Source organism: Grampus griseus (genome assembly GCF_964374135.1).
Source record: "Grampus griseus genome assembly, chromosome: 5".
In the NCBI taxonomy this organism is placed as follows: Eukaryota; Metazoa; Chordata; class Mammalia; order Artiodactyla; family Delphinidae; genus Grampus; species Grampus griseus.
The window spans coordinates 24,803,075-24,830,055 of NC_138998.1; the positions used below are offsets into that span (position 1 = coordinate 24,803,075).

The 26,981-nt window shown below is 34.9% G+C and overlaps 1 protein-coding gene across 2 annotated transcripts in view; it reads left to right on the forward strand.

Moving 5' to 3' along the window:
• XRN1 (5'-3' exoribonuclease 1) overlaps positions 1–26,981 on the forward strand; it is a 101,051-nt gene that overhangs the window by 9,587 nt on the left and 64,483 nt on the right. For both annotated transcript variants that reach the window (XM_082654226.1, XM_082654227.1), the window contains exons 3-18: positions 1,835–1,932; positions 3,109–3,218; positions 3,309–3,419; positions 5,409–5,491; positions 7,715–7,802; positions 7,885–8,053; positions 8,955–9,022; positions 9,340–9,477; positions 11,175–11,241; positions 11,456–11,561; positions 14,888–14,977; positions 17,011–17,167; positions 18,970–19,089; positions 23,784–23,953; positions 25,151–25,271; positions 25,371–25,469. In XM_082654226.1, coding sequence (XP_082510352.1) covers positions 1,835–1,932; positions 3,109–3,218; positions 3,309–3,419; positions 5,409–5,491; positions 7,715–7,802; positions 7,885–8,053; positions 8,955–9,022; positions 9,340–9,477; positions 11,175–11,241; positions 11,456–11,561; positions 14,888–14,977; positions 17,011–17,167; positions 18,970–19,089; positions 23,784–23,953; positions 25,151–25,271; positions 25,371–25,469 — 1,795 coding nt within the window. The remainder of the gene's footprint in view (positions 1–1,834; positions 1,933–3,108; positions 3,219–3,308; positions 3,420–5,408; positions 5,492–7,714; positions 7,803–7,884; positions 8,054–8,954; positions 9,023–9,339; positions 9,478–11,174; positions 11,242–11,455; positions 11,562–14,887; positions 14,978–17,010; positions 17,168–18,969; positions 19,090–23,783; positions 23,954–25,150; positions 25,272–25,370; positions 25,470–26,981) is intronic.

Consider the following 26,981-nt stretch of genomic DNA (forward strand, 5'->3'; position numbering starts at 1 on the left):
TAATCCTCATCACTTTGCATCTCTGCCATCTTTTAAATCTGCTGCCATCTGTCTTTCATCCCCACCGTGCCACTGAAACTTCCTTACGAGATTATTAATAGACTCCTTAAAGGGGCTAAATCTAGAGAATAATTCTGTCTTTATATTACTTCATTTATCCCTGGTATTTAGCAGTGTTGACCATTATTTCTTTCTTGAACTTCCTTCCCATGACCTTCAGGTAACTATACTCTATGACCGGGGATGGAACCTGGGCCCCAGCAGTGGAAGTGCCAAGCTCTAACCACTGTACACCAGGGAATTCTTTCTGACTGTACCCTCTTAATCTCCTTGTTATATTCTCTTCCTCTGCTTTGTCTCAAATATTGATGTTTCTTAAGTTTCCGTCCTGGGTCCTAAGATATCTTATCCGATGACTTTAAGTACTGAATCTGTACTGATGACTCCCAAACTTATCTTTCTGGTGGATATCTCTTTCCAGAGCTTGTATACATCCAAATGCCTGCTAAATGCCTCCTCTGGATACCATAGATACATTTCAGGCTTAATATATTCAGAACTGAACTCATCTTTGCCTCAAACCTGCCTTCCTTCTATGTTTCTGTGAATAACATCATGTAAATAACTGCTCAACTCCAAAGTCCAAGAGTAATTGGACTTCTCTCTCTTCCTTATTCCTCACATCTAAGTCATATCTACTTACTTCTTTTCATCTTTACTGCTACTGTCAGCCTAGGCCACCATAATCTTCTACCTAGATTACTTTAATAGTTTTGCCTTGCCCCTGTCCCAAACATTCTCTATATTGCAGCTACATTAGACATTATGGCTGTTTAATTTCTATCTCCCCACTAGAGTGTAAATTCCGAGAAGAGGAATCATTTCTTTTTTGTTGTATCCCAAGAACTTGTCACATAGTAACATTGAATAATCATTTCTTCAGTCAAAGAAGGAAGGGGAGAAAAGAGGAAAGAATGGCTTCCATTGGAGTGATTACAAATGAGTTGATATCTTCAGAGTCTTTGTTATATTGAAGAGGTTGGTAAGAGAGAGAGGTTAAATACGAAGAAGAGTTTGTTTATCGCAGAAATAGAATTCCACAGGGCACAGTAGATAGAGCTAATAACAAGGCTGTAGAAAATGTACATAAAGCAGGACTTCCTAACTTGTATGCCATGTGGCATATTTGTGTGCCACACATGGGTAACTGGAGAAGCCAGATTGGAATTGGGATGCCAGTATTCAAACCTGTGTCTATCGGACTCTAAAAATCATGTTCTTCTTAGTAAATCCTGTTGCCTCAAAAATGAGATCATTTTGGCTACTGATGTCATTAATGTTATTAGGCTTTCGCTTTAGATGTTTTCATGAGGAAACCCAAAGATATACATTACAATTTTATAATTATTTTTATATAATATTCTTAGAGATCATTTTAATGATGTACTTATTTGATATTATTAAATGTAGTGTGTATAATGAATGTTTATGCGATACTTTTGAAATTATTTCTAGAACTAATATGCTGTATATTTGTGATTAGAAAAGAATTACTTTATAATAAGTATTTGTAACATTCTTTGTCAGTTTTATACTGTTATAATGTTCTACTTCTATAGTCCCTAGCTGAAAAACTCAGTTCTTTAAATGAAAAGAAACAATTCTGAGGCTCATCTTTATTGATTATAGACATTTCAAAACTTATATGTTTTGAACTTAAAATTGATGAATTAGTATTTTAGTTACAAAAACTTCTAAATAACCTTTTACTTTATGTAGAGATCTCTATTTTTTCCAGAAAGTTGAGCACTTCTTTTCCCCCTTAACATTTAAGGTCAGCAAAGGAGGCAGAAGACAAAATTAAAAAGGCAATAGAAAAAGGAGAAACTCTTCCTACAGAGGCCAGATTTGATTCCAACTGTATTACACCAGGTAAATTCACTGAGAGAAAAATGCTGGCAGATTTAAAATGTAAATGTAAATTTATTTCTCTTTTCTAACCTCTATGTATTTTGTCCTTAGGATTCTATTTGCTGTATTTTCCCAGTTATGTCTCTTCATGAGACGGTTTGGTCACCTTGGTCATAAATGCCCCTATGGAGACCCACTGTAGGGATTTACAGATGCTGATAAGGGCACCTATGGACAGGACTCTCCCAGATGCACAAAATTCCTGACCTAGAAGGAACTTACAAGATCAGTCCTACTCCTGCCATTTATTTGTATGAAAGCTGACTCAATGAGGTTGTGGTTCACCCAAGTTCATAGAGCTAGCTTGTATTCAGGAGAAGAAACCCACTTTCCTCGTCTAGAGTGCTTACTCTTCTTCTCAGAGGCTGTTAAGATTTCTGTGACTTTAAGGAAGAATTAATTTATCAGTATTAAAAGTTTAATCTTATATGCAACAGCACAGTCTGCCCTTCCTAGAGTTTTGTCTAACATCATTATAATTCTTTACATTGAAAAAAAATCTTATAATCGTACTATCTCATTAATTTTTGCTATGCTAGTTTTCTCTTTCATTAAGTCCCCTAATGACACATTGCCCAATTTAATAACCAGTTTTATCGTTATACAGTTTAAGACTTATTGCCTTTGACTATTGACTATCTGGGCTTTTCCTGAAACATAATCATTGTAGACTCAGTTTCCATATTAATAGTAATTTTTCAGGTTAAAAATAGTAATGATAATAGTTGTTGTTATTGGCAATCTTATTGAAGCTACATGCCTTAAAAAAAAACAAAAAACTTTAGAATCCAGCAGAGAAATAGAAGATTGAAGTTTGTTGGAGTGTTGAAACCCTGCCCTTGTGTGAAAATATTCGAAGCATAGTCCTGAGGCAGCAGTAACCTTCTTTGAATTTCCCCATCTGACATTAACTTCATTTTGGGGTGCCTGGTAAAGTTGGAAATAGTTGTGATATTTGGTTGGGAAAGATACAACATTACTCGCTTTTCAAGATAAGCAAGAGAGCTTTTGACCTCCTTGGGAGATCTTATACCTAGCTATTCCCTGGATACCCAGATCCAATTTCATGTTGTCACTGGGAACTCAATGTTTTTATATCTCTTTCAGATTAAATTTTTAAAAACCTTTTATTTTTAGGGACTGAATTCATGGCCAGGTTACACGAACATCTGAAGTATTTTGTAAATATGAAAATTTCTACAGACAAGTCGTGGCAAGGAGTTACCATCTATTTCTCAGGCCATGAGGTTATTATCTTATTTTATTTAAAGAGTTTTTTAAATTTAATCTTGAGAAATATAGCATATTACCACATTTTTTTTAAACATTATATTTAGACTCCTGGAGAAGGAGAACATAAAATCATGGAATTTATCAGATCCGAGAAGGCAAAGCCAGATCATGATCCAAACACCAGACACTGTCTTTATGGCTTAGATGCTGACTTGGTAGGTATAATGTTTATTGTATTCTAATCTTATGCCATTGTAGTTAAAATATCTAGGAAACTTGGTCTTAATAAAAGAAGATTTCTGGGCTTCTCTGGTGGCGCAGTGGTTAAGAATCCGCCTGCCAATGCAGGAGACACGGGTTCGAGCCCTGGTCCGGGAAGATCCCACATGCCGCGGAGCAACTAAGCCCGTGCGCCACAACTACTGAGCCTGTGCTCTAGAGCCCACGAGCCACAACTACTGAGCCTGAGCTCTAGAGCTCGTGTGTCACAGCTACTGAAGCCCGCACGCCTAGAGCCTGTGTTCCACAACGAGAAGTCACCACAATGAGAAGCCCGCACACCGCAACGAAGAGTAGTCCCCACTCGCGACAATTAGAGAAAGCCCACGCACAGCAATGAAGACCAAACGCAGCCAAAAAAAAAAATTAAAAATTAAAAAAAACATTTAAGAAGATTTCTGGCTATGGGAACAAATATCAGAGATATAATAATGATTGCTACTTCTGCTATTACCAAAGTTCTAAAACATTTGGAAAAGGGGTTCTTTTGCCATAGTTTATGATCAACAGGTCTCTATAGTTAGTGTTCACACCTGACTGACCCTAGTGCTATGAATACTCTGCTGAGGTCAGGATAGAGGGCCCTTTTTACCCTCATTCTTAATACACGATTTTTAATACCACCTGATCTGATGACTCCATAACCCAAGTTTGCTAGACTCTTTTTGTTTTAACTTTCTATTACAGAAGTTTGCAAATATAAACAGATGTAAAGGAGAGAGCATAATGAACCTCCTTGTGTCCTTCATCTGTCTTCAGTAACCTTCAGCTCCTTTCCCTAATCATCTGTCTCCTTCCTTCTCCTCCCCTGGATTCTTTTTCTTTTTTAAGACTTTTTTCTTTTTTTTTAATAAATTTATGTATTTATTTATTTTTTGGCTGCGTTGGTCTTCATTGCTGCGCGTGGGCTTTCTCTAGTTGCAGCAAGCGGGGGCTACTCTTCGTTGCAGTGTGCGGGGCTTCTCATTGTGGTGGCTTCTCTTGGTGCAGAGCACGGGCTCTAGGCACGTGGGCTTCAGTAATTGTAGCACGTGGGCTCAGTAGTTGTGGCTCACGGGCTGTAGAACACAGGCTCAGTAGTTGTGGGGCACGGGCTTAGTTGCTCCAGGGCATGTGGGATCTTCCCGGACCAGGGCTCGAACCTGTGTCCCCTGCATTGGCAGGCAGATTCTTAACCACTGTGCCATGAGGGAAGCCCATCCCCTGTATTCTTGAAGTATATGACATGTATTATTTAATCTATAAATATTTCATGATGGAGAATATTAAAAATGATAACCCCAATGATATCCCACATAAAACAAAAATTAACAAATCATTAATATATAAATAACCATTTAGTATTCTCATTTCCCTGATTGCTTCATAAATGTTTTATTTTCTTTGAATCAGGATTAAATGAAAATAAACAATATACATTGCAGTTGGTTGATATGGCTCACTAGACTATTTGACTTACTTTGGGGATTAGAATACTATGTGAGAATATTAACTGAAAATATCCTTTTCCAGTTTTTTCTGAGTTTCCACATACTAAAGGTATCTTGGCCTCCAGAAGAGTCCTGTATTCTTCTGTCATGGAAATGCTGTTGCCCTAATTCCTTACCCATTCCTCCGTGGCAAGTGGAAAGGTGTAAAAACCAAGAGAACATTATTGGAATTTTTTTATGGGGGTACAGTGGGGTGGTTATAAAGGTTATTTGAGTCTAAAGTGAATATTTTTTTCTTAGAAAAGTACACAGAATTTACCCAATTTATAACCTGTAGATGTATCATATTTTGATAGTTATACATTTAATTTGCTAATGAATTATTTTCCTTAAATAAGCATGTTCTCTATATAGAAACGTTTTTTGATTGCTTTTGTGAACCCGATGCTATAAAAAATGAGAGAATAGAAACATTTCTTCATCATTTTTCAACAGATTATGCTTGGATTAACAAGTCATGAAGCACATTTCTCTCTTTTAAGAGAAGAGGTTCGGTTTGGTGGCAAAAAGACACAAAGGTAAATCATACTACCTATATATCAGAAGGTAGAACAGAAATTAAATTAGGAATAGTAATCCCTTAACAGGTATATGACCTGTAAATATTTTCTCCCAGTCCCTGGGTTGCCTTTTCACTCTGTTGATAGCATCATTTGATGTACAAAATTTTTAATTTTGATGAATTCCAATCTATTTTTTTCTTTTGTTGCCTGTACTTTTTAGTGTAATATGCAAGAAATCATTGCTGAATGCAATGTCATAAAGCCTTTTCCCATTTTATTCTAAGGGTTTTATAAGTATTAACTCTTAACATTTAGGTCTTTGATCTATGTCGAGTTAATTTTTATATGTGGTGTAAGGTAATGGTCTGTCTTCATTCTTTTGCATGTGGATGTCCAGTTTTCTGAACAACATTTGTTGAAAAACTGTCTTTTCCCCATTGAATGATCTTGGCTCCCTGGTCAAAAATCACGTGACCATATATGCAAGGGTTTGTTTCTGGGATCTGTATTCTATTCCGTTGGTCTATATGTCTGTCTTTATGCCAGTACCACAAGTATTTTGATAACTGTAGCTTTGTAGTAAGTTTTGAAATCAGGAAAGGTGAGACCTCCAACTATATTCTTCTTTTTCACGATTATTTTGGCTGTTTGGGGTCTCCTGAGGTTAATAATTTTTAAGATAGGTTTTCTGGGTTTTTTTGTAAAAAAGTTGGGATTTTGATTGGGACAGCATTGAATCTATAGATCCCTTTGGGTAGCATTCACATCTTGATATCAAGTCTTCCAGTCTATTAACATAAAATGTCATTCCATTCATTTGTGTCTTCTTTAATTTCTTTCAGTTTTGTAGTTTTAGTGTACAAGTCTTTTGCCTCCTTTCTTCTTTTTTTTCCTTTAATTGAAAATAATGTTTTTAAATATAGTTACCTGCTGTGCATTACATCCTCAGAGCTTATTTATCTTATAACTGGAAATTTATACCTTTTCACCACCTTCACCCATTTCACCCACCCCCATCCCCTACCTTTGTGAATCATCAGTCTGTTTTCTGTATCTTTGATTTCAGTTTTTTTGCCTCTGGCTTTTTCTTTTGCTTCCTTGGTCAAGTTTATTTCCGAGTGTTTTATTCTTTTGGATGGTATTGTAAGTGGAATTGTTTCTTAATTTCCTTTTTGGATTGTTTATTGCTGGTATGTAGAAACACAACTGATTTTTGTGTTGACCTTATACCCTGCACTTATGCTGAATTCATTTTTTAGTGGTAGTATTTTTTTTTTTTTTGTAGATTCTATGGGATTTCTACATATAGAATTACACCATCTGTAAATAGAGTTTTACTTCTTCTTTTGCAGTTTGGATACCTTTTATTTCTTTTCTTGCCTACTTGCCTTGGCTAGACTTCCAGCATAATGTGGAAGCATAACTATAGTGAAAATGGGCATCCTTGTCTTGTTACTGATCTTAGGAACAAGAATTCCTTTCCTTGGGAGGAAAGCTTTCAGTCTTTCACCATTGATTATGCTATAAGGAAATTCCCTTCTGTTCCTACTTTGCTGAATGTTTTTATCATGAAAGAGTGTTGAATTTTGACGTATGCTTTTTCTGTTAAATGATTATGCGGGGTTTTTTCTCCCTTTGTTTATTAATATGGTGTATTACATTGATTTATTTTCTTATGTTGGACTATCTTTGCATTCCTGAAGAAAATCCCATTTGTTCATGGTGTATAAATGCTTTTAATATGCTGTTAACAGCTTATATTCTTACTTGTAATTAATCCTGGAGTATAGGCCACAGCCAGGAATATAGACCCCTATACCAAGCCCGGAAAAGGTAAGAGGAGGAAGTGATGGTGCCTCAACATTGAAGCCTTGGACTGTACTGCAGTAGATATAAAAGTATACGTACTCACTTATCTATATGCTTTCTGCTGGTGGCCAGCCTTAAATGGACCAGATCCCACTGGTTTATTACATCTATTATGTATTATTTAGACTTTCTCAATTCTGAGAGTCCTTCCACAGAAAGCATATTGTAAACCTATTATTATGAACTTTATCTCTGTTGTAATTGTAGTTATATTTTTATCTTAACATTACCCTGCAGCTTGCCTATAAATTACATGCCTTAATGACAAGAATTAACTATTTTCTAATGATGTTTTATTTTAAGCTACGTTTTTAAACTTGAACCTTAAAAATATAATAAGCTCTGTGTTGATCATCTGACTAATTACAGGGTATGCGCACCAGAAGAAACCACATTTCACCTTCTACACTTGTCTTTAATGAGAGAGTATATTGACTATGAGTTTTCAGCATTAAAAGTAAGTATTAATATAACCATGGGCCAAAGATGAATATGCAGAAATTTCCATAGGATTTGACTCTTCTCTTCATATTGCATAGGACAAGATCACATTTAAATATGATATTGAAAGGATAATAGATGATTGGATTTTGATGGGATTTCTTGTTGGGAATGATTTTATCCCTCATCTACCTCATTTACATATTAATCATGATGCACTGCCTCTTCTTTATGGAACATATATTACCATCCTGCCAGAACTTGGGGGTAAGAAAAGTTTAGTATTTGTTTGAAGCTACTTTAAGTTAGCACTCAACTAACCCTAAAAATGTCACTCAGTTTATTAGATTATGGTATGTACAACTGAAGTAGGAAAAAAATTTGGAGTTTCTTTTAGTCTAAGGTGCCAAGCTCTCTAAAGTTGTAATTTTCAATGGTTCACAAGCAAAGAAGATGACGCCAGTTAAGCAGTCTCATTTATTGATACCTAACTAATCTCCACCTTAAATGGCTTAAGAAAGCCAGCAGAGGTTGCTCGTTTCACTTAGCTCGTTTCGTATTTAAGCATAGAAATTTAGTTTTCTGAATGGATAATCATCAGAGTATTTAATATGAGGGAGAGGTTTTCAAGTTAAAATGGGAAACTGACAGTGGTGATGCTGAATAAAACAGACGACAGGGAATTCCCTGGCCGTCCAGTGGTTAGGATTCCGCGTTTTTACTGCAGAAGGCGCGGGTTCAATCCCTGGTCAGGGAACTAAGATCCGGCAAGTCACGCTGCACAGCAAGTCAATCAGCTAATCAATCAGTCAATCAACAGAGTAGCAGGACATTAGTCTTTTCTTTCTTAAGTTAACATATCAAATGAATGACCTAGATAGATTCTAGAACATATTTAATTTAATTAACTGTCTCCCAGTGTTGTTTGGAAATTTGGGAAGATTATTACTATGTAAACCTGGAATTTTTTATATTTTCCTTCAGTTCTTACATACTGTGTATTATAGTAACATCAAGTTCATAGAAACTAGGGCCACTTACATAGTCCAACACTGTTTTTTCTTGATTAGTAGAATGTCAAAACTCAATGTTTTGTAAAAATTTTGTAGAATTGTTTAGAAAAAATAATGTCAGCTTTTAGTACAAGTTTAGATTTTGTTCCTTTTAGGTTATATTAATGAAAGTGGACATCTCAACTTACCTCGATTTGAGAAATACCTTGTGAAACTATCAGATGTAAGTAACTAGAAGTTTTTGTTTTCCTGTCCCAGGTAGCTATAAATGGTTAGTAACCAATTACATAATACCAGAAGAAAAAGTTTTTGTGATTCTACTCAAGTTGGTCATTCTGTATAAGTAATTTCACCTAAGTTATTTTTATTTCTATTTGCTTTTCATTTTTAGTTTTCAGAGTAATAGATGAAGTCCCCATGTAAAAAAGTAATATCCTCTGATTTCCTATGCCCTAGAAGTAGTCACTGTTAAAAGTTTGGTCTGTATTCTTCTAAACATACTTAAGTTATTTTAAAATAAATGTAAATATTTCTGTACAGTTTGATCGAGAGCACTTCAGTGAAGTTTTTGTGGACCTAAAGTGGTTTGAAAGCAAAGTTGGTAACAAGTACCTCAATGAAGCAGCAGGTGTCGCAGCAGAAGAAGCCAAGAACTACAAGGAAAAGAAAAAATCAAAGGTGTCCATTTTTTTAGGTGTCCTTTCATTTTTTTAGCTGTAAAGGTAAAACTGATATTCCTTGTTTCTCATTTTCTTTCTTATGATTTTAGGGTTGCCTCATTTTAGTTTCATTTCTTCTTTTCCTCTATGGACATTTTAAAAATTGTTTTGGTTTCTTTTTCTCTATTAGATCCTATCATTTAAATCTGATCTTTAGAAATCAGTTTATTTTTACCATCGAAGAACATTGTGTTTTCTTTGTTCTTCCACTCTATTAGTAAGTGTATAAAACATTTCTAAATATAAGAGCCCAGAAAATTAGTTAAAGTGTGGATATTTATAGCATTTAATGTTATGAGACATTAACTAGATCAGTGATTTTTCTCTAGAAGTAATTTATATATAAAATCGTGTGTAAAATACAGTGATAGGCTAGGCTAAGAGTAGTTAATAGCACAATATGTGGTAACTGTTAGGTCCTCAATAAGTGATTAGAGTCAGTTAGAATATGCTAGTACACTGTAAAACACCTCTAAGAAGCCCTAAAGAATGTCTTATGTGTGTTAGCTTGGAAAATAAACCTCTTCTGAAATTTTCCTCAGCTAACCCATAGTTATTGGATTCTGGTGAAACTGATGAGTTTCCTGCACTCTCTTTGCTGTACTGGTTTTATTCAGGCTCAAGCCCAATATCTCTTGCTCCAGGAAGGGCAACTGTCCTGATTTTCTTTAGTGCAGTCTTTCTAATTGCTTAACTTTTCCTCAGTGGAGCTTAGCAGTAGTCAGTCTGCATTCTACTCTGTTTCTTGTCTTAATAAAACAGGCTCTGCAACTTTTGGGGGACCCGTACCCACAAACTTAAATATCAATAATCCATGACTCCGCCCACCTCAGCTCAGTCCTTAAGCTTCACCAGTCATCCAGGGGTGTGTAGTTAACATTAGAGACACTGGTAGATTGAAAGGACCTGGAGAAACAGCCCAGACGCAGGAAATTGGCAGAGGCCCTAGCTTGGATGAAGAAAAGGAAATTGGGAATAAGGGAGTAGGAAGAACTAATGAGAGGCACTGGCAGTTGATAGGCAGTTAGAAGTAGAGGAGAGAAAGGATGAAATCACAAGGAGGAAGAATAGATGGGCAGGATATGAAGGATGTGATGAAATGGAAGAACTTTAGAAAAGCAGATGAGTTACATGGAAGAAAATTTAGAAGTGGCTGGTAGAGTCATAGGAATGATGGGATCCAGAGATCCCAAAAAAATAGGTAATGTTTGTAGTTATTGGATTCAATCATAAACAAACAGATTGTGTTAACAATAGCCCAGAATTTGACATATAAAAATGTTAAAGTTGAAAGAATTTGATATTGATTGTGTACTTTTCTCTAAGTAAATGAAATATTCTTGAAGTGTTTTGTTTTTGGAACACATATATAATTAAATATATTTATCTTTTATATTGGTGAACATTACTTGTTATTTATCATTGAGGGGTCTGAATGTTAAGTTCTACATAATAAAGATTTATAGCTTCAGGAAACAGTGATATAAAACCAAAAGCATTTACACAGCATTTGAGGAATATTTTTAAAACAGACTTTTGCAGTGTGTCACTTAAGGATCATTCAGTTATCTTTAGTATTTTTTAAATCTTCCTGTTAAATGTCTCACCTTAAAGTATATCCTGCCTTAATTTTATATTGATTTATAATTTGTATAGGGCCAGGAAAACTCAATATGTTGGGCTGCTTTAGACAAAAATGGAGAAGAAGTGGTAACTTCTAAGGGTGAGTACAAACTATGTATTTTAATATATGCAATTTTTTTTGACAGAATAGTTGTTACATCTTTCCTTTATTAGTACTAATTCAGTAATATTGGATGAAATAGATGTCTATGATAGTTTATAAGCATCTGCTTTGATATGTATTTATCAAAGCATTAGATGTAAAAACAGAATATTCGTAATTGTCAGCCACTGTCTTTCTGTCTTTTTTCTAGACAATTTAGAAGATGAGACTGAAGATGATGACTTGTTTGAAACCGAGTTTAGACAATATAAAAGAACATATTACATGACAAAGATGGGAGTTGACGTAGTTTCTGAGTACGTTTTTGCCAATGCTTTTACTTTAAAGTAGAAAAAAATTAGACTTTGCAGTGAAAACGACATAATTTTGATAGTTATGGTAATGGGTGGAAAGGATTTTTTGTTTTCATAAATTATTGTAAGCCTTTCAACTAGTACCGTTTTGGACAAGGTAACATTAATTGACATGTATTATGCAGTTGACCTTTGAACAACACGGGTTTGAACTGCACAGGTCCACTTATATACGGACTGTTTTTACTAAATACTTAATGCAGTACTACGTGATTCACAATTGGTTGAATCCACGACTGGTTGAATCCACAGATGCGGAATCGCAGATACAGAGAGCCGACTAGTTATAGGTGGATTTTCTACTACACAGAGGGTTGGTGCCCCTAACTCCTGCATTGTTCAAGGGTCCTATGATAAAAATTGCCAAATAGAAAATGGTTAGTGTTTTGCTTCCTATCTTCTAAAGCTCACATCACACTTATCTCAAAGGGCACCTGGCTCAGCCCCAGGTTAATAACTAGTACAAAAGTTCCTTAACAACTTGACCTCTAGAATGGGGGTCCACACTTCTAAACTACAGCCCACAGTATGAATTACATATATTCGTATTTTATTTATTTTAATTAACAAACACTTATAAAGTGCTTACCAAGTGCCAGGCACTATTCTAAACATTTGAAAAATATTAACTCATTTATATTTTAATAATATAAACATATAAATATATATATATATAACATGAAAATGTTAACTTGTAATTCTCACAATAATTCTTTAAGATAAGTAGAATTATTATTACCTTAAAGTAGAGGAAATTAAGGAATGAGAGATTTAAGTGATTTGCTCGAAGTGACATGCATAGGTAGTGAGTGGCAGAGCCAGGATTTAAACACAAGCAGTCTGGCTCCAGAGCCCATGCCTAACCACCAGATGAGGCTGCTTTTCTATAAGTGAAATAAGAGTTTCATGAAATGCTATGTACCCTTATTACATTAGCAAGTAGGACTTCTGAGACTTGAGAAATAACATATTTAAAATAGTTATGCTTTTAATCCTTTTTCCCTTTGTTCTTATATTTCCTTGATTACAGTTAGATAGAACTGTAGTACATGCAGTTGACATTAAATGCTTAATTTGATAGGAAACTAGTCTTCTGTTCTATTTCTTTTTCCTTTTATATAGTAAAATATAGACTTATGAAAATGAGATACTATTTGTTTGCCTAGTAAATAAGCAAATCTTTTTAAGTTGTTATATTCAGTGTTGGTCCAGGAGTGGTAGTAGATTTCTTCCCTTAATTACTGGTGGAAATATAAATTGGTAAAATTATTTTGGAAACTACATATCCAGAAGCCTTTAAAATAGTCATCCCTTTGACCCAATAATTCTAATTGTTAAAATACCTTAAAAATATAAAGTTAAACACAGAAGATCTTTATACACAAGGAAGTTTATTACAAAGTTTTTTAAAAGTAAAAAATTAGAAACGATGTACATGTCCAGTAAGAATGTTCATCATAATTGTCTCCACCTCCTCCTCATTACAGTCACTATCTCTGCCATTTCCAGTATTTCCAGAATATGCGGAACTGTTAAACTGGTACTTATGGGAAGTTCATAACAATTCAGAAAGATACTTTCAGTATATCATTAAGTACAAATTTTAAAAGCAGGATACAAAAATCATAATGCACAGTATCCTCTCATTAATACTTAAAACAAAAAAAACCTGGGCATAGAAAAGAGATTGAAAAAAATACCAAAACATAATAGTGATTGCTATAAGGTGATAAAAATGCTTTTTGTCATTATCTGTATTTTCAGTAATGAGGAAATATTTCTTTTATAATAAAAAAGTAATGCATTTCATTTTAAAAAGCATAGCTCCCAAGACTTCCCTGGTGGCACAGTGGTTAAGAATCTGCCTGCCAATGCAGGAGACATGGGTTCGAGCCCTGGTCCGGGAATATCCCACATGCCGTGGAGCAACTAAGCCCGTGCGCCACAACTACTGAGCCTGCTCTCTAGAGCCCATGAGCCACAGCTACTGAGCCCACGCACCACATCTACTGAAGCCCGCACGCCTAGAGCCCATGCTCTGCAACAGGAGAAGCCACTGCAATGAGAAGCCCGTGCACCACAATGAAGAGTAGCCCCCGCTCGCCTCACTTAGGGAAAACCTGCGAGCAGCAATGAAGACCCAACACAGCCAAAAATAAATAAATTTAAAAAAAAAAAAAGGCTTCTCTGGTGGCCCAGTGGTTGAGAATCTGCCTGCCAATGCAGGGGACACAGGTTTGATCCCTGGTCTGGGAAGATCCCACATGCCACGGAGCAACTAAGCCCAGGCGCCACAACTACTGAGCCTGTGCTCTAGAGCCCGTGAGCCACAACTATTGAGCCCACGTGCCACAACTACTGAAGCCCACGTGCCTAGAGCCCATGCTCCACAACGAGAGAAACCACCACCATAAGAAGCCTGCGCACCGCAAAGAAGAGTAGCCCCCGCTCGCCGCGACTAGAGAAAGCCTGTGTGCAGCAACAAAGACCCAACAGAGCCAAAAATCGATAAATAAAATAAATAAATTTATTTTTTTAAAAAAAAGCGTAGTTCCCAGAAATAATGTTGATCGAGAATATCTAAGTGTATCTCTACCTGAATTTTGGTAACAGACACTAACAAGGTTTATAGCCACTTTGGGGTTTAACCTAGAGTGCTCTTTTTTGCTCTGTGTGTGTGTGTGTGTGTGTATGCGCATGTGTGTGTGTGTGTGTGTGTGCGTGTGTATTGTGTGTGTGATTATTTTACCTTAAATGATGGTTTTTGAGAAAAAGGGATTAGAGGGAATATTGTTCAGTGGATATCGCACTTTTCAAAGTGTGTTCTAGCTCTATAACTAGATTTTAAGATCTTCTGATTTCCTCCTGTGATTCTCTCAGGCATCCTCCCAAATAAAGAAGATTCCCATCCCTATCTCTCGTCACACCCTGAATATTTAAGGCATTGGTAGTGCCACATTATAGAAAGTTTCATTAAATAATTCCTCAAACTTTAAACCAAAGGCACAGTACATTCACTGAATAAATATGCACAGCATGTTTAAGTATTCTGATGGTTGGTTTAGGAAAACTATAAGGCAAACCTTTAATCCGGCATGATGGAATTTTTAAAAAATAATATTTTGGAGTTTTTCTGATTGCAGTTTTTGGTTTATTCATTGATTAAATAAAACGTGAGGCAGAATGTGATATCAGGAGATATGCTCTAAACACAATGGCCTGTCTTCAAAAAATAATGTTATAATGAAAATATTCTTTTCTATTTTCAGTGACTTTCTGGCTGATCAAGCTGCATGTTATGTTCAGGCAATACAATGGATTTTGCATTATTACTATCATGGAGTTCAGTCCTGGAGCTGGTGAGGGAATAAAAACAAAAAGTTTTGTCTTTTATAATGGTTCATTCTACTGTAAGCTCATTTGAGAATCTCTTTTCTTTTTATTTCTGTTTATGATAGTATTTTTTAAAAGATGCATACAGCCAAGTTTAAATGAAATACAGGTAATCTTTTTTTATATGAAAATACTTTAAAAAGACCCTTTTATAACAAAGATACTTCCAACTATAGCAGATGGCCCATAATAAAAGCTCTCTGTTAATCTGAGGATTTAAAATTTTCTGTTATAATGAATGAAGTGTGACAAAGTCTTGATAATTAATGGGTCTGAGCAGTGGTTAAGTGGGATTGTTTATTATATTCTTCTCTACATTTTTATGTGTTTGAAAAAATTTTTCTATCAGGAGTAATTATTGAAGAATGGGTTATATGAATGTTAGACTGGGAAGGGTAAAGAAGAAAGGAGAAAGGAATTACTTGCTTTTCCTGGAAATAATAATAATTTGTCTTGTTTCCTATTTCAGCAAGTTCCATCTACATTTCCAAACCGTCCACTTGTTATAGAAAAAATAACAAGCCAAAATATGCTGCAGGGAAAAGCAGAGACTTTTAAGTGATGAGATAGCTAGCTTGTTTTGTTTTGTTTTCAGAACACCTGCTAGGCTCTGTTTTAAAGCACCAACAGCAAAACAAACGAGTGCAAAATAACGTGGCATTAATTTCACATGATTTCACTCACTAATAGCCTTTAGAAATCTTTGCAATAACTAACATGATTCTCAGGGCGTCTCTGAAGAGTATTCTATGACAAAAATCCTTGATTTGCCATTTTTTAAGAGGGTGAGTATAAGTTATCCCTATTATATTACCAGGCGTTAAGGCTAGGCACTTGAAAAGCATGTTCTCATATAATCCTCACAACTATTTAAAGTAAGCATTGTTCTCTGCCTTTTACAGATGAGGATTAGAGAGGTTAAGTAATCTTTCCAAGATGACATATACCCAAGAATCAAGTCCAAGGCTGTCTGATTCCCAAAGTCTATACGTTTTGCCTTGTTTCACATGCCATTCTGCCTCCTAAACTTTCCCACCCTTTTGAAGTATGACATAATTGTGGAATATAAAAATATTTCTTGGGCTTCCCTGGTGGCGCAGTGGTTGAGAGGCTGCCTGCCGATGCAGGGGACACGGGTTCATGCCCTGGTCTGGGAAGATCCCACATGCCATGGAGCACGTAGGCCCATGAGCCATGGCCACTGAGCCTGCGCGTCCAGAGCCTGTGCTCCGCAACAGGAGAGGCACAACAGTGAGAGGCCCGCGTACAGCAAAAAAAAAAAAAAAAATTTCTTCATTGTTTTGTTGGTATCTTTAGTCAAACATTAAGAACATTGAAAGTTTTTTAAAAATTGTATGTTTCAAGTTTTGTAAAAATATTTTTTCTGTAGTTAAATATGGGAAGGTATTAAAAACAAAAATAGTTGGTGTGTATGATTGATAAGTGGTTTAATTCTTACCACAAACACAATATATATATACTAATGCAAAGATAAAAGTTCTTAGAACTGACCAGTAACAGCCATATGAGCTCAGACTCACTGTTTCCTCTGTCCTTATGAGAGAAGCTCAGGCCCACATGAGCTAACTGAACGTCTTCTGACTACCTCATTACTTCATTCTAAGAATCTATTGTTTGGAAGACTCACAGTCAACATTTTCGAAACTGAACAGCCATTATCTTATTTATATATATAAATAATAAATTATATATTATATATATTTATATATTATTAATATATATATCCTTGCATGCATCCAAATTTTGAGTGTGAAACTGCACTTAAAAAATTAAGGAAATAGAATATTTGTTGCCATCAAATGACCTAAATCTCCAACATTGCTGATTTTTTGTATTCAAGTAGCAGAATTATGAATGATTTTTTTGTCTTTAGAATTATTGCCATGTGTTGTTAAAATAGAATATGGAGAAGTATATACTTACTATTGACCTGTTTCATAAAATTGCCAATTGTTTAAAACTCAGTTTTATTTTATAGGTTTTATCCGTACCATTATGCACCTTTCCTATCTGATATCCGCAACATCAGTACACTCAAAATCCATTTTGAACTAGGAAAACCTTTTAAGCCATTTGAACAGCTTCTTGCTGTACTTCCAGCAGCTAGCAAAAATTTACTTCCTACATGCTACCAGGTGAGTTTTAGAATTAAATGTGTTTACGGTCTTTTTAATATTTAGGAGCTCCTCCTGCAAACTTAGAAACATCATACCCAAATTTCTTTAATAGCTAAATATATTTATATTCAGTTTCAAATATAGGATTCCTTAAACAAGTCCCTTGAAAAGTAGTTGCTTGATTTAAAGTTAGCTTTGTTTTATATTTTATTTTTATTTATTTGGTTGTGCCGGGTTGTAGTTGCAGCCTGTGGGCTCCTTAGTTTCAGCATGTGGGCTCCTTAGTTGCGGCAGGTGGGCTCCTTAGTTGTGGCTCACCGGCCCCTTAGTTGTGGCATGCGAACTCTTAGTTGCAGCATACATGTGGGATCTAGTTCCCTGACCAGGGATCAAACCTGGGCCCCCTGCATTGGGAGCGTGGAGTCTTAACCACTGCGCCACCAGGGAAGTCCCCAAGTTAGCTTTGTTTTAAAAAGGCAAACAAATTTCATAAGCCATTCAGAGCATAGCTTCTTTATTTTCAGTACCTTTAAGCACATCTTCAATTTGTCTCTGCACTGATGAAAGTAAACTGAGATAGGCAAAATCCGAAGTCATCTACTTTGTCCAAACGTTTACAGATTTCATTTCAGTTCTCTTTTACCCTCTACCTATTAGAATACGGATGATTCTAATAAGTTATTTATGTCAACAAAAGTATTACCTCCGTTTATATTTGGATTTTAAGCATTTCATTTATCAAATTGTGGAATAAAAGGCTTTTCTCTGGTTAACGTATTTCACGTAACAGGAAAAAGATATTTCAGGGGTGATTGAGTCACCAAAATTAAGCCAAGCCTGCTAAGCTGATTCTGAGAGTAAACTTCATTTAGTTCTTCTAGAGCATCAATCTCTTCTTCTAATTCCATGGTCTCGTACAAGGAACTGGAGTAGACACATATAAACACAAACACACACACCTGCCTTCACTGCTTGAACAGTATCAGGCTTCCTTCTGTATCTTTCTGAAACTTAACCTGTCCTTCATCCTGGCCCCTGGCCTTTCTTTCTTAAGTTTCTTTGATGGTTTTTTCCTACCTTCACATACATTAAGGATTGATACTCAACCACTCTGGACCAGTAACCATGCAGGTTTTTATAGCCACATCTGTTTTGATTGTTCTGTGCTCATGACTTGCTGATTATTAAATACTTTGAATATGACCTTGAGAAATATGCTATTTCTTTAAATTTTTTATATCATAATCTTCTATATTCTATTCCTAGAAGACATCTTTAACTTTCTTTATCTACTTCTGTTATAAAATCTCTGATAAACACGTCATATTGAACTTCTTATCTTTGCTATTGGTAGTAAAAAGATTTTGGATTTTAGGACTTTTTTTCTTTTTAAATTATCTTAGTTCTTATATAACTTAATAAAATCAGTTGATTAGGACATGAAAATAAATTGCCTAAGGTTAAAAATGGAGTGTGTGAAATGAACTGAAGTCTGAATGGGAAAACAATTTAGATAGGCCTTGTAAAGTGAAAAGACAATAGAAGATAGAAATGATAAAATTCAGAGTAAAGATAGTTTTGCTACATAACTAGCTTAGTGGAACAGGAAAGTGGTGAATGGTGGTGAAATTAGAAGCCTCATACTTGAAAATCAAAATATAACAAGTATATCACAACATATCTAAGATGTGAAAATTTACTTTTGCTTTGCTTAGAAATTTTAAACTGTTACAATTGAGGAAATATTATAAATATATTAACAAAAAGCTACATTGATATTAGTTGTTACATTTCTATTACGCTATTTTATATTTTCACAGCATTTGATGACAGATGAAGACTCGCCAATTATAGAATATTATCCACCTGATTTTAAAACTGACCTAAATGGGAAGCAACAGGAATGGGAAGCTGTGGTTCTAATACCTTTTATTGATGAGGTCAGTGCATGAAATAGTTATATATACATGTATATTTTAATCAGATATTATTTCACATAAATTAATAAGCAGTGGATTTTAATCACCATTTTTGTTTTTTTAATGAGTTTTAACTACTCTCATCTTCATTATGTGCATCAAAACTTGTAGGTATGCTAATTATAAGAAAGCTGGCATTGCTTTACTAATAGTAGACAAAGTAGGCTTCAGAACAAGGAGCATTACCAGAAATGAAAGGCTTGAATAACACTGTAAACCTACTCAACTTCATTAATATATGTAGAACACTGTGCCCAACAACTAAAGAATACACATTTTTAAGTGAAAGAACATTCACCAAGATTATTTGGTGAGACATAAAACATGTCTGGGGCTTCCCTGGTGGCACAGTGGTTGGGAGTCCGCCTGCCGATGCAGGGTTCACGGGTTCGTGCCCCGGTCCGGGAAGATCCCACATGCCTCAGAGCGGCTGGGCCCGTGAGCCATGGCCGCTGAGCCTGCGCGTCGAGCCTGTGCTCCGCAACGGGAGAGGCCACAACAGTGAGAGGCCCGCGTACTGCAAAAAAAAAAAAAAAAAGTCTGAATAAATTTAAAAGGGTTTAAATCATAAAGAGAATGTTCTCTGACCACATGGAATTAAATTTAAAATCAGTAACAACTCTCTGGGAAACTTACAGATATTTTGAAATTAAATAACACACTTGTAAATAATCCATAGATTAAAGAAATTAAAAGGGATATTTGAAAATACTTTATCTGAATGATAATGAGAACACGTATCGTAATCTACGATAAAGCTAAAGCAAGGCTTAAAGGGAGACTTAAGGTTCTAGATGCTTATCCTAAGCAATAAGACATTTTAAAATAAATTAAGCTTCCTACCATAAGAAGCTAGAAAAACAAGAGCAATTTAAATCCAAACTAAGCAGAATGAAGGAAATAAAAATAGCAGAAATCTATGGAAAATGAGCAAACAATAGAGAAAAATCAATGAAACCAAAAGTTGGTCCTCTGAAAAGATTAATAAAATTGATAAATCCTAGCTAGACAGATCAAGAAAGGCTGAGAAAAGCCAGAGCACGAGGGGAGAACACATAAATTGCCAATATTTGGAATGAAAGAAGAGGTGTCCTATAAATTCTACAGCTATTAAAAGAATCCGTAAGGGATATTGTGAACAATTTTATGACAACGAATTCAGCAACCTAAGTGAAATGAACACAGTTCTTTAAAGACACAGTTTAGCAAAACTGACCAAAAAACATGTAAAAATCTGAGTAGTCCTATATCTTTTAAAGACATTTAGTTTCATGATTTAAAATCTTCTCACAAAGAAAATTCTAGGTTCAGATGTCTTGACTTGTGAATTCTAGCAAGCATTCAAGGAAGAAATAATACTAATTTTACACAAACTTTGAGAACATAGAATAGGAATAATCACTTCCCAATATATTAGACCAGCATGATGCAGATACCCATAGTAAATGATGTTACAAGAAAAGAAAATTACTTGCTAATATCCTTCCTAAAAGTAAATGCAAAAACGTTTAACAAAATAAAGCCAGATGGGATCCAATAATATGTTAGAAGGATAATACTCATAACCAAATGTCATTTATTTTAGAAACAGTGTTGATTTGCGATGTGATTTACCACACTATCAGTATTCAACATCCAATTTTAATAAAAATGCTCAACATACAGTACTAGAAATAAGATGACACTTCCTCAACCAGATAAAGTGCATCTTAAAAAAACTTGCTAACAATATACTTAATAGTAAAATTTTGAATGTTTTCTCTGTAAAATCAAGAGTAAGACAAGGATGTTTATTCTAACCAATTCTATTACTGTACTGGAAGTCCAGTGTATTAAGTCAAGGAAAAGAAATAAAGGCATGCAAATTAGAAAGGAAGAAGAAAAATTGTTTTTATATGCACATAGCACTATTACATATATAAAAAATTCTAAGCAATCTTCAAAAAGATACTCTAACCAATAAGGAAATTTAGCAGGGTCACAGAAAATCTATACAAAATCTGTATAAAATCTATACAAAATTCAATTGTTTCTATATATTAGTAGTAAACAATTGGAAAATATAAATTTTTTTAAATAAAAAGATTTTTATTCTGCTTTCAATAGCATTAAGATATATAAAATACACAGTTACAAATTTAACAGCATGCACACTGAATACTACAATAGTGTTGAGATACAGAAACCTAAATAAATGGAGGGACATACCATGTTCAAGGAATAGAAGATTTAGTATTGTTAAGATGTACCCTCTTCCCAAATTGATCTTTGGACTCAACATAATCCCAATGAAAAGGCCAGCAGATTTTTGTGTAGAAATCAGAAATCCTAAAGTCTTTATGAAATTGCAGAGGATCTAGAGTAGCCAAAGCAATCTATAGGAAGAAAAACAATACTGGAAGACTTTCATTCTCTGATTTCATGACTTACCATGAAGCTAAAGTAATCAAGGGAGTATGTTATTTACATGGCAATAGGCAGATCAGTGGAACAGAATTGAGTCCAAACATAGATCTATACTTGTCCAGTTAATAAATTTTCAATTAAGACATCAAAGCTATTCAATGGGTAAAGAAAAAGCTTTTCAACAATTGGTGCTGAAACAGCTGGCTATATATGTTGAAAAAACCTGTACACTAATGTTCAGAGCAACTTATTTGTGATAACCCCAAACTGGAAAAAATTTGAATATCCTTCAATGGGTGAGTGAGTAAAAAAACTGTAGTACATCCATATAAAGGCATACTACTCAGCAATAAAAAGAACTATTGATATAAACAACAGATGGAAAAAAGTTCATTTGAGTGAAAAAGTCAATCTTGGAAGGTTTTATATAGTTCCATTTATATAATATTTTTGAAATGACAAAATTATTGTAATATAAAACACATCAGTGGTTGTTAGGGGTTAGGGTTGGAGATAGGGTGTGACTATAAAGGGATAACATGAAGGGGTTTCTTTATGATGATGTGACAGTTCTGTATTCCAGTTTTAGTGGTGGTTACATGAACCTCTACATATGATAAAAATTCCATAGTACTGTATACACACACAAAATTTAGATATAAAAACTAGTGAAATCCGAATAAATCTGTAGTAGTGATGTACCAGTGTCAATTTCCTGGTTTTGATGATGTACTGTGGCTGTAAGATGTTATCATTGAAAGGTACATGGGAACACACCATACTAATTCTGTAAATTCTTATGAATCTTAATGTTTTTTGCCACTGTACACATGCTATGAAAAAAGGACTTGTGTGTTTATGTATTCTTTTTGTTTGTTTGTTTGTTAATGCATTCTTTTCTGTTGTTGTTAATGCATTCTTATATATCAGAGATTTTATTTTTATAAGGTAGAATCCCCAAAGCAGGAATGCTTGGTTAATGGGAATGTGTATTTTTTGTTTTAATGAATATTACCAGTCGTCTTTTTCAAGAAGACTGGTCTAATTTACACCAGCAATATTTAAGTGCCTACTTCTCTGCTTTTCTAGTCCTGAATATTATTGCTTTATTTAATTTTGATGATAAAGTCTACTGATGATAAAGAATGCCATTCATTCAAATTTATTTTTCCCTGATTCCTAATTTAAGTATATTTTGATGTATGTTTGTCTTTTGCATTTTCTCTTTTGTAAATTGTCTGTCTATATCCTTTTCCTCATTTTCTTTCTTTGATTTTGAACAACTCTTTTTATATTAGGAATATTTTTCCCCAGTGTGGCATTTGCCTGTTGATTTTTTTGTGACATCTTTTATCACATACATTTTCTTTTACTTGAAAAATGTCTTTTTCCTTAAAGCTGTTCAGCTTTTTCCTGCCTTATTTAAGAGTTTTTCACTCCAAATTATCAATAATCTCCTAGATTTTTTCCCATTATTTTTGTTGTCTCATTACTCTGATACTTGCTTTTATATACGGTATGATATTGGAAAATATATGTGCTTTCTCTCCCAGCTGGATAGCTAGTTATGACAAAAGCGTTATTTAAATATCTGAAATACCATGTTTGACGTAGATTTGGATTTGTTTTTGAACTCTGTTTTGTTCTTCTGGTCTGTGGGTCTCTTGTGGTGTCAATACTTAAATGTTTTGCTTACAGGTAGTTTTATAAAAAGTGATAGGATCTGGTAAGACAAGTTCCTGGTAACTTTGTGCAGCTCACACATTCATCCTTCCAATATGAACGCTAACATCATTTTGTCCTTTAAAAAGAAGTATTTTAAACCATTGTGATTTGATTGGAATTATGTTAAATACAAAAGATAATTGGAAAGATGAACATACCTATACCATTGTACAATTTGTAAAGTAAGAGATCAATGAGCAGTGAATTAAGATAAATTATAATTACGATCAATTCATATTTAAATTTTGATTTTCTGCTGATTTTATCCACACGTTAGTGATTGCTGTTAGAGTGATAGTTTCAGAGGAATTTGTAGTGACAAGCAATATTCTAGGGCCCTTTGAAACAAGAATAGCACATCTGTTTTTCATTTAATGAAATGGAAAAGAATTGTATTAGTTAAGATTTTTGTTTTTCAAGAACACAAATAGTAATTCTGTATTCCTAGGGAAAATATTTATTCTGTATGTTGAGATTACAGACTTTTTGTATTTTTAACCCCTCTCTCCAATCTTTATATTCAGAAGCGATTGTTGGAAGCCATGGAGACATGCAACCACTCCCTGAAAAAAGAAGAGAGGAAAAGAAACCAACATAGTGAGTGCCTAATGTGCTGGTATGATAGCGAGACAGAGTTCACGTACCCCTCTCCATGGCCAGAAAAGTTCCCTGCCATAGGACGATGCTGCGCCAGGTAATGTTGTTTGGTAATTTTTCAACAACAGAGAGCTCAAAAAAAAAAAAAAGCAAGCTTTTGAATATCTACTTGGAGAATTAACAAATAATTTATGACAGTTGTAGTCAATTGATAATGAATTACATGCAACTTGCCAAGAATCATAGCATCTCTCTCTTTCTCTCTCTCTCTCTCACAGTTGTTTCTATAGTTCTCTGCTTTGGTCCAATTCTGCTTCTCTGTTTTCGTCTTCTGTTAAAGTTGCCCTGCCCCTGTATATATCTGTTCTCTCCCTCAAGAAGTTCTATGAATTTTTGTTTCCATTGCCAGTGTCTGCTCTCAGCATTATTTGACATGCTATGACTTTACCTCTTATACTCCCCAACCACCCAACTGGAAAGAAGGAGAACAAGAAATAAAAGAGCTCCTCTGGGGGCTTCCCTGGTGGTGCAGTGGTTGAGAGTCCGCCTGCCGATGCAGAGGACACGGGTTCGTGCTCCTGTCTGGGAAGATCCCACATGCCGCGGAGCGGCTGGGCCCGTGAGCCATGGCCGCTGAGCCTGTGCGTCCGGAGCCTGTGCTCCGCAACAGGAGAGGCCACAACAGTGAGAGGCCCGCGTACCGCAAAAAAAAAAAAAATAGCTCCTCTGTTTCTTGCCTCAAACCTATTTCTACTTTCTCTTCTTCATTAAGATGTCTTCCTTGTTTTTTCTCTTCTCTCATCTTCTCTGCAAATAATATCTAGATGGCAGTCGTGTTGCAGATAAACGTTTCTCAGTTATGATTTTTCCTTTTGTTAAAACAAAGAGAAAGATGAAATAGACATTATAAAATGTTTATTTTCCATTCTGGGTTTTGGAACATGGAGGATATAGAGATTTGTAGTATGTTTTGTATGTTCCTTTAGTATAAAAATCATGTATATATACATATATAATTTATATATTTTATATATATTATTTTTTTAATATATTATATATATATTTTAAATTAATGGGGAGGACGTCCACTCAGTATCTTACAGGCATGGTTGTGTCTGGATCAATACCAACGAAGAATCTGCTGCTCTATATTTTCTTTCTCTTAAAGGACGAATTGTTAATTCTCCTGTTAAAAGCAAGAAGGACTCTGGCAAAATACTGAAGGGAATGCTGAAAACCTGTGATTGCTTGCAATGTATGAATTTTAAATTAAATGCCTCCATTTATTTTCTAGGTATAGAATAATATCATTAGATGCTTGGCGTGTAGACATAAGCAAAAACAAAATAACCAGGGTTGACCAAAAGGCATTATATTTCTGTGGATTTCCTACTTTGAAACACATCAAACACAAAGTCAGTGGCTATTTATTTTCATAAAATTTTTTCACTTTATTGAATGTGAAGTGATAATGGAGAAAAAATTAAAATTAAATTCTATGACTTCTTTTAAAGTTTTTTTTGAAGAAAAGTGGGGTTCAAGTATTCCAGCAAAGCAGTCGTGGAGAAAACATGATGTTGGAAATATTAGTGAATGCAGAATCAGATGAACTTGTAAGTATTTTCTTCATTATATATTTCTTAGGTGCTTATTATGCATAAAACTGTTTTAGCTGCAACGTGTTTTCCAAAGTGGTATAACATGTAGTAACTCCAGAAGTTCACAGGAAATAAGGGTAAAGTAAAGAAACATTTACACAAATTAAAGGACATATATAATTGTGACATAATGAGCAAAAAAAATGCTGTAGGAATTTGAAGAGGAGATGAGCTGTGTGAGCTAAAGATTAAGTACAGATCTGTAAATGAAAATAAGCTTGAGCTGGGTGCTAAAAGAAAGATTATCACAAAGAGGAAAAAGGAGGGGAAAGGTATTCCAGTTGAAAAGAATAACATGAGCTGGGAGTTATAGTAAAAAATAAATGTGATACATTATCTTATTTTTTTTAACCTTTTTGTAGGTCTGAATTTTTTTTAATACTTTTTCTTTTTTTAGAGTAAATGTGATGTATTTGAGGAGAAGGAATAGATAAACCTGACTGAATCAGAGGACTTATATTGGGAAATAATAGACAATAAGGTTGAAAAAACAGATTGAGGCCAGATTATGGAGGACCTTGAATACCAGGCTAAGGAGTTTGGACTTATTTTTCATGACTGTTATCTTGAAATTGGTATTTTCATAAAGATTAATTTGGTGGCAATATAGTAGACTAAAGTGCATACAAAAAAATGGAAGAAAATGGAAAAGCCTGCAAGTTGAGGTTGTGGTTATAGAAGCCTTAGACAATAAGGACATAAACTGTGGAAGTGGTAATAGATCTAGATGAACAGGACTAAATAAAATTCACAAGTTTCATCATTTGTTCAAAAATAGGGGATGAAAAGAAAAAGAAAATATTAAATATGAATCACTCTTAGATATCAGACTAATTAACTGAAAAACAATTACTGTTTATTGGAATAAAGAAGTTAAAATGGGAGAGGCACTGGCTTGAGGGGATTAATTATCAGTAATAGAATTTCAAGTTGGTGCTAGGACATTTAACTTGAGCCGCCCTTTCAGCCTTTCTCAACAGAGTTCCACAAGAGTTTTAAGCCCTCTTGCCCTAAGTCATCCGTTCGTTTATAATAGATTAATTTACCTTTTGTGCATTTAGAATGGTACTAGTTATGTACCATCCTTGGAAGAATTGGGGAGATACATAGTCAAATTGTTTTTTGTGTTCTGTGGTTCAGATGAAAAACTTCAGTCAAGAAAGGCAACTTATGGGCTTCCCTGGTGGGGCAGTGGTTGAGAGTCCGCCTGCCGATGCAGGGGACGCAGGTTCGTGCCCCAGTCCGGGAAGATCCCACATGCCGCGGAGCGGCTGGGCCCGTGGGCCATGGCCGCTGAGCATCCGGAGCCTGTGCTCCGCAACGGGAGAGGCCACAAAAGTGAGAGGCCCGCGTACCGAAAAAAATAAATGAAAAAATAAATAAATAATTTAATTAATTAATTAAAAAAGAAAGGCAACTTATACACAGTTGAATACCTGGAGCTAGAGCTTGTAAAGCAATAGGGAT